Source organism: Anneissia japonica, unplaced genomic scaffold, assembly GCF_011630105.1.
Source record: "Anneissia japonica isolate Jap-2015-1 unplaced genomic scaffold, ASM1163010v1 scaffold287726_len2788222_cov184, whole genome shotgun sequence".
NCBI classification, from domain to species: domain Eukaryota; kingdom Metazoa; phylum Echinodermata; class Crinoidea; order Comatulida; family Comatulidae; genus Anneissia; species Anneissia japonica.
Window position 1 is genome coordinate 1879528 of NW_022705125.1, and position 18239 is coordinate 1897766.

The window sequence follows — 18239 nt, forward strand, 5'->3', positions numbered from 1 at the left end:
ATATATATCATACTTAATAATTATAATAACTGTAGTAATTTGAATAATATGATAGTATTGTTAGCCAAACAAGTAGTAGTTTATGTTGTCTACATTTCTCTCATATCCTTTTAATATCTATTTGTTTAAAGTTCCTATTACTATAAATTGTTTTTATATGTTTTATCTTTTTCATTTTTAGATGTTTTAATGTGTCCCTGTCTTTTTGTCTGTTTATCTCCACATTACTCCTTTGTTCGTTGCTTTTTATTGTTTGTGAGACGTTATATAGATATTTTATTATGTACTCTTAATGTTAAATTTCAATTTATATTTTACTTCAAATTGCAATAAAAGTTTTATCATGTTCGTATTGGTATTCGTAAACTGACTTCCAAAATAGCCTTTAGCATTGTTTGGGATGATTGTCAATAAAAAAAAAATACATTAATTTTACATTTTACCGCTTTAAATTCTAACTATTTTAACAATAATAATAATAATAATAATAATAATAATAATAATAATAATATGTTATATGTTATGATAATGATATCTACATAATGTTAATACTGTAAAAATCAATATTTTTTAATGTAATGATTGGATTAATACAGTAGTATGTATATGTATAACATTAGAAATAGGAGTGTTTTTTGTAATCTTTGAAAAGGTTTTCAAATAATTATTCTTGTGGATTCAATTTTGATTGTAATGCTAACCGTTTATGAGTAAAAAAAAAAATCCAGATTAACAAAAATATGTCACTCTTCATATTTCATATCTGTTTGAGAACACCCCTAAACGATAATAGAACATCCAGGACACATAATCGAATGTGCCCTTCATTTCCCCCATTTTTATGTTCAGTTTTATTATTCTTTAGGGGTGTTTTCCAACAAATTGAGAAAGAGCATTATGTTGGTGTATCTACATGTAGGTAAAGTATTCCAAAAATAGACACTAAAATAAGCTGACATTAATGGTATGACCAATGTAGTACAAAACAAACATAAAAAAAAGGTGATTCTACGGATATAATGTGACAATGTTGTTTCAGAACTCATAAGCGACTACCTCTACATTTTCGGTGACTGAATGTATTGCGTCTACAATCTTAATATCTATATTTTCCTTTTCTATAGGAGAGTCAGTCTTTTTCTCCTGCGTTTGCTTTTTCCAATTGGGAATCTCATCCGGATAGGGATCATCCACATGCGAGGGTCTCTGGGAAAAGTGAAATGACACATTTGTTTTTTCTCAAAAGAAAGCAAATAAATTGCATACATGTTATTGATAAAATATGGTAGCCAAACATGAGGAAATTAAACAAGCATCACAGCATATTATTTAACATAAGATAATTGTATATTGCCTTTCATACATGCTGAATTGATTTCAAGCCAGATATGACTTAACAAAATAAAAGGAAAGTTAACATTTGAGACAAGCTGTCAAAAACAGAAAAAAAAATATATTCATGATAAAATAACAAATATAATGTAATATTTGAATGATATTTTTAAATTAACAACAATGATAAAGATTACGATAATGATGATGATCCTAACAAATAATTATGATGGTAATCATGAGGATGATGAGAATAAAAAAATGATATGATGATTTTGATGATTGTGATAATAATGACAATAACGATGATAGTGATGATGATGATGACGATGGCAATGATGGTGATAATGATGGGAAAGAGATTGTTGTCGTTGATGATGACCACCATAATGATCATGATCATGAAAATGATTATAATAAAAATATCAATAAGACAGATTCCCAATCAGAGTATTTATCTGTCAGTGGACATAAATATCAATAACGGATGGACACTACATCAAATACTGACAAGCCATTGCAGCAATCAAAGTCGAAAGCTTCTTAAATTCTCTTTCCAACTTTCAGTTAATATATCTTGGGGGGAAAAAAATCCTCTGCAGATAAGTAAAGGTAGGTTCATCTTAAATGGTACACTACTAAATTAAATGTTGTTTTAGCCACCTACAGCTGACTCTACAAGGTTCAGTTACAATTTCATGTCTGCCCTTAAGCAAGATACATCATTTATGATGTTTCATCCTCCACGGAGCACAGGTAGGTATCCGCTTAGAATACCAACGTGCTAATTACGAGATGAGCGCATTAAATTCTGTACGTATTTCAGCCAATGACAGAAATAATAATATTAATTATATAAAAGCATATGCTGGACTGTGTTTACATACAGGAATATTGTTACAATAAATGATTATATCAGAAATGAAGACTAATTAAAAGTTATTTAAATAATATAATAAAATAATAATAAAATAAATTAAATATAAATATATAAATAATTATTTATTAATAGTTGTGGAAAATAAAAGTATGCCTCTTGGCAGTTGAAATGAAAACTAATTAAAAATGATTTAAATAATTAAAATAAATTAAATATAAATATATAAATATTTATTTATTGATAGCTGTGGACAGATGAAAGTGTGCCTCTCGGCAGTTGATCGGACATAAAGTGACCCTTTGAAGAGAAGAGAGTTAAATGAGTTGGTCAAGGACTGTGAGCAACTTGGCCTAGTAAAGCTACAAGTCACAAGTTATTCCCTACCTACTTAAAAGTATGCCTCTTGGCAGTTGAAATGAAGACTAATTAAACATTATTTAAATAATTATAAGAAATTAAATATAAATATGTAAATAATTATTTATTGATAGCTGTGGACAGATGAAAGTCTGCCTCTCGGATACAAGTCACAGGTTATTCCCTACCTACCTTTAAATACCTTTAAACACCTTTAAACCCTTCAACACTAACAACTTTGATGTCATTCCTTATGATATTTAATCCAACACAGACACAAAAATCTTATATCATATTATAAACCACCAGGATGAAAAACAGTAACTTACATTGGACGGTGGGTTAGCATTTTCCAATTTTTTCCTTCTCTGAGCGCGCTCGGCAGCTTGTCGTTTCCACTCTGGTACCTTTTCTTTCCCATTCTTCTCTTCATCTCCTTTTTCCGATGTAGATTCAGAGTCATTTCTTTTCTTTTTATTCCTATCAGCCAGATCTTGTTTCCAATCTGGTAGTGTTGTGATGACTGGTGCGTTCGGGTTTGCTTTTCGTTGCGGTACAACTAACGGTTTCGTCTTTCCTGAAAATGTCATCATCATCATAAAAAAAAAAAATGGAATAAATGGTTTATAAACTTGAAGTTTTATGCTTTCATTTTTGTAATACACTGGAGGGTAAGGTGCGGTCCGTGGGCCACATCCGGCCCGACGGAATCTTGTTGCGGCCCGTGAAAATAAATTAACAACCTTTTGTGTATACGCCCCACCAACATTCTTTGGCTAAAAAAACACCCTATATTTTCAAAAAACACCCTATATTTTTTTGGCTTGACACATATCTATAAATAGTAATATTAAAACTGAATATAAAGCAGAATAAAAGAAGTCCATTAAGGTTTTTGGAAGCACACTGGAAACATCAATGTTTGGGTGTGGCCTTCAGTGCTTCCTCAAAAGTTCTCTTTGGTCTGCCAACAAATTTTTATGCCCACCACCCTTGATTTAATACCTTGTGCTTCGTCTTCCTTCTTCTTCATTATTAGAGCTTGCTTCCACTGTGGCTGTTCTGAAGCTGCTGGTTTATCAGGTTTCACTGGCCTCGCAGCAGGCTTAGGTTTATTTCTAAAAGAAAGAAATATTACAATTAGAGAGTTATTAAAGTGGCAATTTAATTTATTCATATAAGGATATTTTTTAATTCTAACTCTAGAAGGGCATTTGGTACTTCAATGAAATTCTGATGCTTTTTAGCTTTTATTTCTTTTTCATTGCAACATTAGAAAGTTTTGAGCATTTTATGTTGTTAATGTTTATTATATGTAATTACTGTTTATTTGAACTTGTGCTGTACACTGTGCTGTTAATTTTTTTTCATTGTTTAAGCAAAAGATAACTTGTTAAATAATTTCTAATCAACAACAATACTGTAATAATGTCCAACATTAATTAAGACAATGATAAACAAATAAAATAATAATAATAATATGATATTATATACTGTATCAATAATTTTACTTCTCAAAGAACAACTGAGGATATCTTAATCAAGGTGTTGATGTGTTAATTTAACAATATCGCTGCAAAAAACAAACAAACAAACAGTAATGTTACATCTTATTATAAATCAATAACAATAATAATAATAATAAGAACAATAATAACATTAACAATAGCAACAGCAGCAGCAACATCAAAAATAATAATAATAATAATAATAATAAAAATAATAATAATAATAGTGATAATAATAATAATAATAATAAAATAACAATGAAGATGCAGTTCACGTAATCTATAAAAGTACTGTACATAATTCATCATAAATCCAATATGATTTATAAATTTAATAAAAACAATTTCATGTAAATGATTCAAAGCATATAGTAGATTATGCTAATGAGATTGTTGTTATTAACACGATGCCTATGTAAATGCATGCCAGATGGTGTCAACGGCTTCAGCTTATTGATTACAGGAGTCTAAGCATTCTACAAGTTATATTTCCAGTCCCAACTGCCAAGGCAGAGGCCCATAATTAATTTTCTAACAATGAGCGGGTATGTTAACCACGTGCCTACATATTGTAGGGACTACCAGTTAAAAGATATACCGTCTGTAATAAAAAAAAACTGGGAAAAAATCCTCACAATTTTAATTGAAAAACTGAATAGCTCTTATTTTCCAATGACAGTGGCGGTGGCATCAGGGTGAGTGATAAAACTAGGGGAAGGCTGGGAAATATTGGGGACAGGAGGGTTTTGATAATGGCGTAACTGAGCTCCTCCGTTTTGTTCTAATGGGAAAAATATAATAGTAAATTAATGATGGAAATAAATGGCAAAGTAAGCTACTTCAATGAAAGGTTAACAATCAATTTATGATACAGTCATAGCCAACTATGGTCCCTAATTTTGCACTTAAAATTAAAGTGGATTTAATATTTCTATTCAGCACACCCACTCCCTGTTAAAAATCCCAGACATGCCACTGGCTAGGAGAGTGTTGGGACTTATTCATGCCAGTAAGAATTATGTTGCTATGAAATGAAGAGATACTGTATGTATAAGTCTATGTAATAGTTGGATCAAAATAACATTGAATCAAATCTTTATCTTTTTCAAAGTGGCCTCTATGGGTAGTAATAGCAGGTACCTTCTTCCCCCACCACCCACCTGGGCCGCTTTACACTGGAGTTACTCATCTAGAAGCAACTATCGGCACTGCATCAACAGAAGCATTAGAGAGAAGTAGGAAGTTAAAATGAACATTTGTTTACTATAAAGATTTACTAATAAGTAATTAAGATATTAAGGTTTCATACTATACATCAATTGCTATAGGGCATGCCATTAATTACAGTAGTAAAAAAGGAAGTTGATAACCCAATGTAATTAGCATTTGCAGAAAACAACTTAGTTCCTGTTAAGGAACAGAATATTAGAGTGAATGTTGCATTTTTACAAGTACGACATCGACAAGTCTGAAAACTCTGTTAGCGTTAGCTCAGCATCTAAATGATGGAATCAAATTAATCACCCCCTTTTAGTGTGGGACCCTTAGACAGAAAAACCTTGGTATTCCCAGGCCCCCTGATTAGGATTCCCTGTCAGCGGAAAATTTTCTGTAGCCACAACTGGGTGTTACCAAATTTATTCAATATAAAATTTACTTCCTGTAAAACCACTATTATCCCTTTCTGGTAGTCCTATAAATAGTATCCATCTTGTTACATCCAGGTACTTACTTTGGTATTGGTGGTAATTTTTTCTTTTGATCCAACCACTGAGGTGTTTTGGGAGCATCTTCTTTCTCCTTCTTGTCCTCCATTTTCTTCTGTGAATTGATAATGTCCGAATTTAGCTTTTTCTCTAGCACCGGCGAAGGACTTTGAGGTTTTTCTTCAACAGACGGAGTCTTTATTATGACACTGACTGGGGATTTGTTATTCTGTTCATTATTAACTATTTTTTTTTCTGTTTCAATTACTGGGTCAGTTTTCTTTTCCTCATCCTTGCGCTTTATTGATTGCTTATTAACCTTTTGGAGCAGTTCTTCGGAGATCAACATGGATTGGCCATGGATGTCAGACATAACAGCGATGGACTTCGGCCGAGGTTTAGGCCTAGGACGGACGGCTGGTTTTGGGCGTTTATCTGGGATTTCTTTGGCTGGTTTGGATTGTTTGAAGGCACTGCCCGAAGCCCAGGAAGGAGAAAGTCCTCCTACTTTATTAAACCCCCCATCGTTACTTGGAGACTTCAAAACGTTTTTGGCCCATGGCGGTGATTTAACTTCTGTGTTTTCATTCGATTTAGATGAGGCATTTCCAAATTCTCTGGCATGTCTAGCTGGAGCTTTTTTCTGTAAGAGACAAAAAAAAAAAAAAAAAAAAAAATTTTAAGGAAAAAAAAAAAAAAAAAAAAAAAAAAAAAATTATAAGGGAGGAAAGATTAATACAGTAAGCTAAGTTTATATACTTAGATACTGTACTGTCGTCATTTTTATCAAATGTCTTAAAAAAAAAAAAATAAATGTATATATATTGAAAAATGTAGGCTAGTATACAATTTTGGCCTTCGCAATTTTTAATTGTCTTTTTTATATACAATAAGTGAAATGAATTCTTGAATCACATAATAATGTATTTTATATATTTTTTATGTCATTTAACTTAATAAATAATAAAATTATTGTCTTGTAATTAAATATATATATATATTATATATATCAGGTCGAAATATTCATGTTTTAATAAAATAGTGTTCTAAAGTCTACTCCGTTTCCTGTTTTTCTTTCTTCTTTATTATCCATATGAACACACGTATTTTCTCTTTTCATTCATTTTATGTAGTTTTCTTGTATCTTCAAAATCAATTTGTATCTTAAAAATTAAAAAATCAATGTGATTGTGAGGTCAATTGGTTCAAGTGGGGATGTAGATAGAGGTATCTGACACTTGTTCATCCCCACTTTTTCGCGGATTTTCCTTTCTTATTGTGTTTGTCATTTATTTTTCTCATTGTGCAGTGATGAAGCGTAATAAATAAAAAAATAAAATATACACCCCTTTTCGCCTTCACCGAAGTGCGAGTAAGAATTATTTCAAAACTAACCCTAAATTTAACAGCATCCGCTAGTCCTGGCAGCATCATGGGACTAGCCACACCACCGATAGGAATCCTAGGTTTGGGAGGTGAGTGCACTTCCTCCTTTCTGTCTTCGGCCTCCTTCTCCTCTTCTTCGTCTGTTGAAAATTCTTGGTCCACAAGCTTTGGTTCTGTTAGTTAGAATATCATGTTTTTCTGATCATTAAACCGATTAAAATCATTTAACTATTTGAAAATATTAATATCTCATGTTCTTGCAAAATGTTAATAGTAATAAGAATAAGAATATATTATTCCCCAAGATGGTATGATTATTAATATTTGTTTATACCAACGGTTCACTTTTTAAGTATGATATATATAATTTCAAAAAATAAATAATTATTTATAAATACTTTATATTTAGTATGATTACCATTTTCACAAAAGTACCCAATACAGTTGCTATTAAGCTAAGACATACTACAGATACCAAGGTAATACAAAAATTTATTAATTTTGGTTTCACATTCATCCCTTTTGTGCCTGTCAAAATGCAACATCCTAGATACAGTGCGCTGTTATGCGTTTCCTACTCTGAATCCCCATTACTGACTGCCGAATGTTTTCAATTAAAAAAAGTTTTTATTCAGTTGTTCCTTGTATCGTAAATAATAGCAAAGAGTATAGGACTGCAAGAGGTCCGACTACCCTGCTTTTGTATGCATGCAATGCAACGTTAAAAAAAAACTGTCACGATACAGGGAGGGCGCATTATTAGAATTCAAATAGTTCGCTCAAAACTCATCTTTTAAGTACACGCCCCTTCGTGGCAATACTTTTTGAAATAGGATAACATTCCAATGAAACCAAATTTGTTCATCTTTTGCTTTTTCTTGTCAAAATAATTGGAGGGGGGGGGTGGAGGGGGGGGGGGGAGGGGAGAAAACCATTATTAATCTTGATTTGACCAATACATTAGTAAACATATTTACCAGCGGAATCAGCAAACATCCATGAAACAGGCCTCCCTTGGCCATCAGTCCACGATGCCCTCTTCGTCGGTGGGCGTCGACCGGCAGCACCGCCTATCCTCTTCCGTAACTTCACCCGCTCCATTAATACCTCAGATTGGAGTAATTGGACATCCTGCGCAAAAAAACATTTACTATTAAAATGACATTGAAATAATTAAATCAAGTAAAATAAAAGGTTAAGAAATTGTTTTATAAGATAATTATGAGCTTTGGTAAATCCAAAAACAGCAAAACTAAAATATTTTTTTTAAAATTTATTTTTCAGGTATAAAAACATTTACAAAAAATAGTCTATAGCACAAGGCTGCAACAAATTTACAATGAACAATAAACTAACACAACATTGACACAAATACAGTAAGTCTAGAGCATTTTCACTCAAAAAGAATGAAAATTCAAATATTATTTAATAAAATTACAACTACATATTCACAATTAAACAATTAATTTGAACGCAAGAGAATTGTATTATCAAATATTTACAAATATGAACAAAACTATAAAACTCAATACTTATATCATAATCTGCTTATCTCATTAAATTTGTAATAATAAAACCTGTAAGGGAAAACACAATCAACCAAAGAAATCTTCCAAAAGCACAATGCATATACAATACAATACAATATACAATACAATACAATATACAATACAATACAATATAAAATACAATACAATTTTAACTTTATGATTCTGTACTTTTAGTTTAAATTTTCAAAATTTAAGCCTATAGTTAAAACATTTTGATTTAAGCTAAATTGTATTATTTACATTCCTGGTTAATTTGTTGTCCTTTTATTTATATGATTTGTTTTTGTTTTAGGTTCTTTACTTTTGTATTTTAGTTGCTATTGTTGTCCGACGACTGCACCACATGAGTTGCGTGTGCCACCGTTCTAAAGGTAAAGTGTCAATAAAAAATAAATACATACATACCATACAATACAATGTATACAATACAGATTGATTTTACTGACCGAGCGCAATGCTCTTTACTAGGCTATATTCCATTTCCTTAAACATTTTTCTTTTCCTGGATTATTTTCAAATATTGTACATTCTTATATCACGTTCACATATTCTTTTACATTTGCTACAACCTCTTTAGTAATTCATAGCAGATCAAATTAATCTGTTTATTAATTCTGTCTTATTCATGGAAGATGTCTCGTATATTTTTCTTACACTATAACTACTTCAGTTAACTGTGATGTCAACGAAGTTGAAATTTTAACTTAAAGCCAGGCTCAGGAAAGGAAAAAATGTTGTTATGTTGTACAAAAATAGTAATTCTATACACTGAAATAATTGGGAATGGCAAATAAGATACAGATTTTTGTTGAATATTTAAAAACTATGGGAAAAAGTGCAATAAAGTGCTGCTATTAACAAGATATAACAAATGGCCATTTTAAGTAGAATAACCATGTTAACTTTGAATGAAGACTCTATCAAATCAATTCGATTTTCGTCAATTTACAGATTGTGACCTGTTACATGGTACGTAATAAAGAGTGGTGGAGGACCAGGAAATGTATCTGCTAAATAGTCTGAGGATATTTCTTTGTTATAATTACAAATTGAAAGCAAAGATATTTCTTAAAAATATTAATATATGTAACTGAAATATGGGTTTTATTAAATTTAAAGTATACACCTAAAATAATGATTAAGATAGCATATCTTCAAAGAATGTTAGCAGGTAATGGTTTTACTTTGTTTTGTATTTGTTTAAAGTGTTTTTTTTTGGTTTTGGAAGCATTTTGGGAATTTGAACATAGGATCCTAGCAGGCTTGGAAGGCAAACACTATTTCACTTTCATTAACAGTTTTATCCTATTATATTCAGTATAATTAATGTTTCAGTTTCCAGTAATTAATATTTGCATAAAATTTATATGAAAAATAGTTTTATGATGATTGGGTTTCAGGGCTAGAAAAGGGAAAGCATTGTGAAATAAGCATAAACTAACTGTACAGTATGCTGAAAAAATGATTTATTATCAATAGCACCTGGTTCTAATATCACATGGAGCTTTACAATGATAAACTTACTAAATTTATAAAGTTGTTTTGAGTAATTTATAATAAATAAAATGACATTCACTACGAACCCACTCCTTATTCATAAAGTCTGATTTATTTACGAATGTGATGACGTCAATGTTACAAGTCTTTCTAACTATGAAAATATATAAAAACCTTTAAAAAACCCTAAATATAAAATATTAATTCAGACAAGAGAGAAAATTTAAAAAAAAAATAAATCAAAATAATATTAGCTTTAAAGCAAGAAATATAAAATGTTTTAGCCGAGATATATTCCAAAATCCGCCCTATCACGCTGAAGCAGGTTTTTAAGCAGTATACAGTGTAGAGCCTTATCACTTATCATACAAACATTTGAACTCTCTTTAGGTGGTGGGATGCATTATTGGGAGGTGTTACTGAATGCACCGAAAACAAGATTAACAAAGTGTAATCAACTCACCCCTAAATTAGGCAGTGTAACTTCATCAGTTGGTGGCATTTCTTCCTTTACTTCTTCCTTTGCTTCTATTTCTTCTTTCTTTGCTTCTATTTCTTCTTTCTTTGCTTCTTTCTCTTCTTCCTTTGCTTCTTTCTCTTCTTCCTTTACTTCTTTTTCTTCTTCTTTTGTTTCAAGATTATCTTTGCTTTGGTCTTTATCTGTTTCTGTCTCTTCAATTTGCTTATCTTCATCCACTGCAGTCTGTCCGGTTTCTTCAGCCTTTTCAGCCTCTCCGGTTGAGTCTTGCTCTTTGACTGGCTGTGAAAACATAACGACAACAACATAAATAACTCATTTTAGCATCCTGTTTTCCCCACACCATCGCCTAACAGAATTTCTCTTATGGATTAAAGTAATTAAACCAATCATATCGAGCGTTATTTTCTTGACACAAATAATTCTTGTAGATTCATTGACAGAATGAGTAACTATGACCATGTAAGAAAATTTATACCTTCTTCATGAATCAAATGTTGCAAATAGGATGCTATGACTTATAGTTTTAATCATATAGAAACTCTGAATATTAACCTAAATCATGCCCAACTTCCTTTTTCCTATGTTTATCTCATCAACCATTTGTTTATATACTACGTCTATTTAGATTCCTGACATTTGATTGGTTGATTATAGGTCATATATGGAATTAAATTTCCGGCTCCATTCAGTTTTTAGAAGTTAGATTTTAGTTAAGGTCTAAAAAATTTGTATAGAGTGAGAGAGGTAGTGTAACAAAATGTAGATTGGCCGCACATGACCTTTGACATTTCTTACCCGCCGCAAATCACATAATCTGCAAATTGGTTAATAGGCCCATTTTTATTAATGTAATAAATCAACTTATAATGACTTAGTAAGACTACTATTTAGCATTACAATAGTTGTAAATATGCATTTGTGATAGAAGCATTCCACCTTTCACCTCATTAAAATAATCTATCCAATTAAACTTATAAACAGTAATTATATGTATAATTCATCTCTCATCAGCTTTAAATCAATGGTATTCATAGATGATAAAATACTCACAGATTATACTCACACATAAATGGAATGGAGATATAATTGTATGATTCTTTACATAATTTAATTGCTCAATACTAAAATTACCTAATAAGGAATATACTGTAGTTGATAGCTATCAATAGTAAACAAAAAGGCACCTGTACATACACTATGTGATACGATATTAAAGGTTAAATTTAAATATCATATGGCATTTACCTATATGACAATAGACTTCAATGGTCGTTTCCAATTTTTGTTTTTTATAGTAAGCTACTTAATGAGGATAAAATTTAATTTTGACGATGCTCTATCAGTGGGGATCATTTGATTCCCTGATCCCTCCTTGTTGATCACTTAATGCATCATAGCTACTGTATACACAACAGAAGCTTGGTGAAGCTAGGCAGAAGTTGTAGCATGGTTGACAATTCCAGGGTCTGTGATTTAAATCATTTAAATTTTATTTGTATTGGACTTTTCTGCTCAATGTTCACTTGGTTATTAAACCTATACTCAGCACCATGGAGTGAGGACATACAAATGAAAGTTTGTGTTCCAATTAAAGATGACGCTGACGATGATGATGATGATAATGATCACAATTAATTAATAATTATATAGAATTATTATTAATGATGATGATAAGAATCAACCTTCCCTTCCCCTTTTTCCAAATCATGGATCTGTACCCTCCAAGGGCGAACTACCAATGTCGCACCAAGAAATCCAAAATTAATGTTATGCAAACGAATGATATTAAACCCAATAATCCACAGCATTTAATCACTATGTAATTAAATTAGCTCATCCAGTGGAAGATTCTTAATTGGCTTAGCATCTGCGATGATGAAGGGAGATGTGAATAATTCCATATTACTGTATCAAAATTAAAGAAAGTGGCTGTGCTGGGAGCAAACCACCGCCAACCAGATTGGTTTTCGCTTAGACGACAGAGTATCGGAACAATACCGCAAATGTCACTGGTTTGATTCCTATACTCTTCCCTTTGCTTTTAACTGCCTTATGAGCATCTGTGGTCATGATGGGGTGTTGATAATGAAGTGAATAATTATATCACTATATTTAAAGAAAGCACTGCACTGGGAACAACCATAGAACAATCAACACAAATGGCCTTTCACCTCAGCTGGCTGAGCACAGAAATCATATTCAGGTCACTGGTTTGATTCCTGCAGTGGTCATATTTTATTTTTCTAGCTCCACCTTATTTACTGTGCAATTTACTGAATGGTATGTTTTGGAATATAGTTATAATAAATAATAATAATAATAATAATAATAATAATAATAATAATAATAATAATAATAATAATAATAATAATACCGTAATAATAATAAAGGCTTTGTTTAAACACGGAAAAGCTTATATCCACCCAAAAGGTGTTCTTTTACAAGGCTGTGAATTTGAAGATTAATACAAGTAAAACTACACAATTTTTATACTAGTAAACAAATTCAAAAACTTACACCAATGTGTAATAACTGTTAAATGAATAAACATTTGTTGCATTTTGAACTGCACTTTTAAGAATATTCTATATTCTTATTACAATAACAATAACCTGTCAGTCTTATATTAAGTGTATCATGTATTTCCCTATAAATATTACCTCGTCATTGAATCACACTGCTATGGTCTATGGAGCACAAACAAATGTCATAATATTACACCTAACAATCAACACAATTGATTATGGAATATTTAATGTTGAATAAATTAGAGTATAATAGAACGACTTTAAGAAATCTAATCAATTGTTTACTTATACTTCTTATATAATAAAATTTTATTTTTATGGCCTATGGTAATTGGGTACTGTACTACCCTATAAGGGACAAGCATATGACAATGACTGCAGAAGAAATGTACTGATAACTAGTAAATTTGATGGTAATTTGATGTAAGATCCTGGCAACCTTCTCTCCATATTGGCTACATTGTGTCTTTCCAGCAAATAAAGCGCAGTTAATATTGTAATGAAGAGAAAATTAGCATCGTACTGGTTAGTCAATATCAATCCATAGCCTGGTGGCTTTATACAACATGCTGCAGACTGCCCATTAACTTTACATTGTGATTTGTAATTGATGATTTTAAGGCATTTACATATCATTTAATAGAAGTTAAAAGGTGTGATGGAAGAAGATGATAATGATGATGGCGAATCCATGAGTTTGAAAAAGGGCCCCCTTCCCTCACCCAGGGAGGAGCTTTCACAGATGGAGGGTCTATGGTTATGATACTTCTAGATAGTCGAAAATGGCACTTAGACTTAAAATTTTAATATAACTTTCTTTTTTTCTCTGTTTTATTTCATTTTGAAAAATTTTCCCTTCTTCAATCTGCCACTGATGATAATGATGATAATGATTAAGATGGCTTAATTTAGACAAAGATGTTGTGACCACAAAATAATGACAATGATTACAATACTGTTTAATTCAAGTTTCATTACTACGCTAATGAAATACATAATTAAGATTATGAATTGGTTGTTTAAAAGATAAAGTTGTTATTTAATTATAACAAATCATGTATTAGCAGAATTTCACATTATTTTAAATAAAAAACATGTTTTATATAATTTTCTAATAAACATCAAGTACAGTTGATAAACAACAGTGAAGAAAACTCCTACACATATTTGTGCTTCACAACTTAATCTTCTAAAGAGGATTAGCGAAGGAATACCCTAATCCTGACATTTGGGAGGATAAAAAACATGCAGCCTTGGGATTAGTCACCAAGTACAAAACACCTCAAAGGATCCCATTAAGGATTGGTATATTTTTTATTTACTGTCATAACCGTCATTTGTTGACAAGTGTGGTGCTTTTGTAGAAAAAAAAAATTGACTAAAGTAAATGTACTGTCTATTGTTTTTATTTAGTGATACATCAAGTTTTGAATAATTGTTTGTCTTAATAAATTTTCGAAAGAGGACAATATTGACTTGATTTGATAGTGTTCAGTAGTTTGGTGGTTAAAAAGCTTGCCCAGCGTACTGGGTTTATATTATATAGAGTGGAATTATGTAACATGGTGGTTAAGATGCTTGCCTTCCAATTCTGGAGTCGTGGGTTCAACTCCTGTCATGATGATGATAGGATTTTTTTCTCACGACCAAAAACAACTTTAGTCAACTCTCAAAGTCTCATATAATGAGACTTAGTTTGTCTTGTGAAGGGATTTGCACATACAAAATTGATTAAGCTTCCTGTATGCCGGCATACTTGGCCTTGGGGGCCCAAAAAAAATAATAAAATAAAAAGAAAATAATCACAAACAAGATAATCTGAGATTACAAACCCTCGCCCTGTCGCGCCATCTCTTTGTATAGTCGATGCAGACGATTCGCTGGTTGTTGTTGTATAATAGGGGTGTAATATTAACCATGAATAACTTAAAAAAAATAATAGGTTATAGCTAATGTAAAATGAAGAAAAATTTAAACGACAGAAAATTTCAAGGTTAGCAAACTGTGTACAGTAATTCTGGAGAAACCGCCCAGAAAACATGGGAATATGCATACATTTAGAACGGCACAGAAAAAAAAATTGGTATCTAATTTTTATAAAGGAACTGATAAGACATTAGTAATTAAAGTTAAAAAAACAAAAAAGCAGGTCAGATGGCTAATGCACATGTATCATTATATACATTAATCCTTCAACATCTCAAAAAAGAAGATGAATGGATGAGTCATCGCAATGCAGCAAGAATCATGAGCAATAGAATTACCTAAAATTAAAAAAAAAAAAAAAAAGACAATACTGAAGACATTGAAATAGAATCCGAATTATGCTGATATTCTTTATACCATATTTAATTGACTAAGCACCCTGGAGTGTTATTGTTGAGAAGGGATTTTGAGGGGGAGATTATTTGAGGAAGGAGTTTATTCAAGGGAGACGTATATTTTTTTTTTTTTTTTTTTTTTGGTTATGATGAATACGTATATATACTCAAACGCCCATTAATTTAAATGTGGAACTACAAAACATAATTACCTTCAAAATTTCTTATTGCATGTCATTAACACTTACCGTATATACGCGAGCATTAGACGAGGCTTATAATAGCAAATTACGAAAAACAAGGGTTTGTCTTATACGCACAACATAGAAATTTTAATTTTTTAAATCATGTTCGTATTATGTGCGGATCGTCCGTAACATGCAAATTTATACTACTGCAATGAAGCTCCTAAATGTTAATATGAATTAACGCAATTTTAAATATGGATAAGATGTTGAATGTTTAAAGACCCATAAAATGGTATTATTTGGAAGATTTGCCTTGCATTTGGCTCCGTTTTTACCCAGCTAGATGCATCAGGACCATAAAAAGCAGAAAAAAGTAGGAATTCTGAACATGAAACAGGATTTGGACTCCTGGTAAAGCATTCAATATTCTTCTGTAAACGCTCTGCCCAAATTATCAAATTTTCTTTGACAAAAAACTGTTGTATGCCAATATAGTTATGATGTGCCTATATATGGTCATGATATGATGTCATCATGACCATATTTAGGAATGTCACATGTTTTTGTCACATAAAATTTGATATAGTCTGATTGATATAGAGATTGATATTTGGCAAATCATTCATCACGAACACTTAGTTATGTTTTGACAAAGATATGGCTGCCTTAAAGATGACAAGTCTTTGTCTCAATAACTTATTATTAGTCTTTATGATGATCTGCATTTAAGTCTAGGGCTTTGCCTTCCAACATAAGTATTCTCAATAGCAACATGATTAAGTTAGAGAACATCAATCAAATTCTCACTAACCTTTTGGACCGAATTTTCGTTTCTATCTTCAATAATGCTGACGAGGCATAATATTATAGCATTCAGATCAGTTTTCATGATTGAGAATTTCTACTTTCTGTTTTAAAATGGATTTTCTTTTCTTCTCATCAATATTCTTGCAAAAAAATGTTTAAACATTTTTTGTAGTTTCTTACAATTACGTGCCAATTTGATACTTTCATACAGACCAGAATGCAAATACTGATCAGAGGCAATGCCAATGGGGACACCAGGGGACGCCGGGGTCCCTGTCAGAGAGAGCTGGCCCTCGTCAGAGAGAAAATACACATTTCGTTTGTGAAAAAACAAAAAATTATATGTTCTTTTTAAAGATTATTGAACTGTAAAATCCATTAAAAGCCTTTCAAATCCGTAAATTGTCATAGTTTCCAAGAGGTTCTGAGCAATTTAATGTAAAAACACTCCTGATGAAGTCCACTGTGTGGATGAAAGCTAGAGAATAAATTCTATATTGTTAGTCTCAAAAGTGCTGAGTGCCATTTTGCTAATCTTCACATTAACCCTTTTAAAGGCTAGGATCAAATATTCTGGTTGATTCAGATGAAATATCAAATGCTTTCTGATTTTTATGAGACAATATTCTGGAGACAGCTCACAAATGAAAGTTGTTAGCCACTTCTGAATGTCATCATTTTATTCTTATCAATATCCTGATTGGCCAATAAATTATAATTTTTACATGGAAAATATCTTGTTTAGGATTAAAGTCCATACGACGGATGTATCACCATGGAGAAAATAAAATAAAATTTTATTTTCTCCATGGTATCACTATTGTTAAAAGGAAAGTTCATTTCTTTCTAAAAGTAGAATGACAACTGTGCGTGCAAGTCTCAATAAATTATAGGATTTAATTATACATATACTATATATATATATTCTAATTTACAGCCTACTTCTGGAGGTTTTTGTGTACTCTATTATGTCTGGACTAGACAATTACCACATTTAATAAAGCAAAAATATTCATTAAATATATACAGTAGGTCAAAGGTCTAAAACATTCTCTGAATTATTACTGTAGGAAACAAGATTCTCCATTATCAAACATGAATCCTGATTATGAGGTTCACTCATGTCGTTCTTCTCATTCTTTTGTAAGCGTCAAGGCAAGACTTGATTGCAAAAAAACAAAAAAAAACATATCCCATTAATGTTCAGAGTTCAAAACCTATATCATGGACAAACATAGATAACATTAACAGATGTGTTCTTTTGCAAAGCTGCGATTACCAAACAGTAAATGTTTTAAATCCATAATGGTTACATTTTTCAGAGTATGCAAAACAAATACCACCAAGCTGAAGTTAATAAGTTGACAATAATAAAACCTAGCTGTAAGTTGTTTATGTTTTAAAAAGAGTTTTAATGACTCTGTTTATATACTGCTTATATTGGCAGCCATTAGATCAGGGGTAGGCATAAAAATGGGTTGGAGGGCCAAAGTGAATTTTTGATTTAACACTGCTAGCTGCACCTAAACTTTGACACTTCTGGAAAAACCTTCATGTACTATTATTACACCACTTGATGCTCAATTTTAATGTTAACTAAAACAGATAGTGTTGGGCCGTAAAAACAAGGGGCTTTCTGGAAAAAGATGGTAGACGGGCCACACATTAGTGGGGTTGTTGCGGATTGCAAAAAAAAAA

General features: G+C 31.3%; 1 protein-coding gene across 3 annotated transcripts in view; it reads right to left on the bottom strand.

Annotated features, from left to right (window-relative positions):
* The window catches only part of LOC117105245 (neurofilament heavy polypeptide-like), a 46837-nt gene that overhangs the window by 5881 nt on the left and 22717 nt on the right, over positions 1–18239 (bottom strand). For 2 of the 3 annotated variants that reach the window (XM_033246328.1, XM_033246329.1), the window contains exons 3-9: positions 10680–10976; positions 8147–8300; positions 7179–7342; positions 5810–6426; positions 3575–3687; positions 2899–3146; positions 1057–1206 (exon numbers count right to left, since the gene is read on the bottom strand). In XM_033246328.1, coding sequence (XP_033102219.1) covers positions 1057–1206; positions 2899–3146; positions 3575–3687; positions 5810–6426; positions 7179–7342; positions 8147–8300; positions 10680–10976 — 1743 coding nt within the window. The remainder of the gene's footprint in view (positions 1–1056; positions 1207–2898; positions 3147–3574; positions 3688–5809; positions 6427–7178; positions 7343–8146; positions 8301–10679; positions 10977–18239) is intronic. The other variant, XM_033246330.1, reaches the window with a different exon arrangement.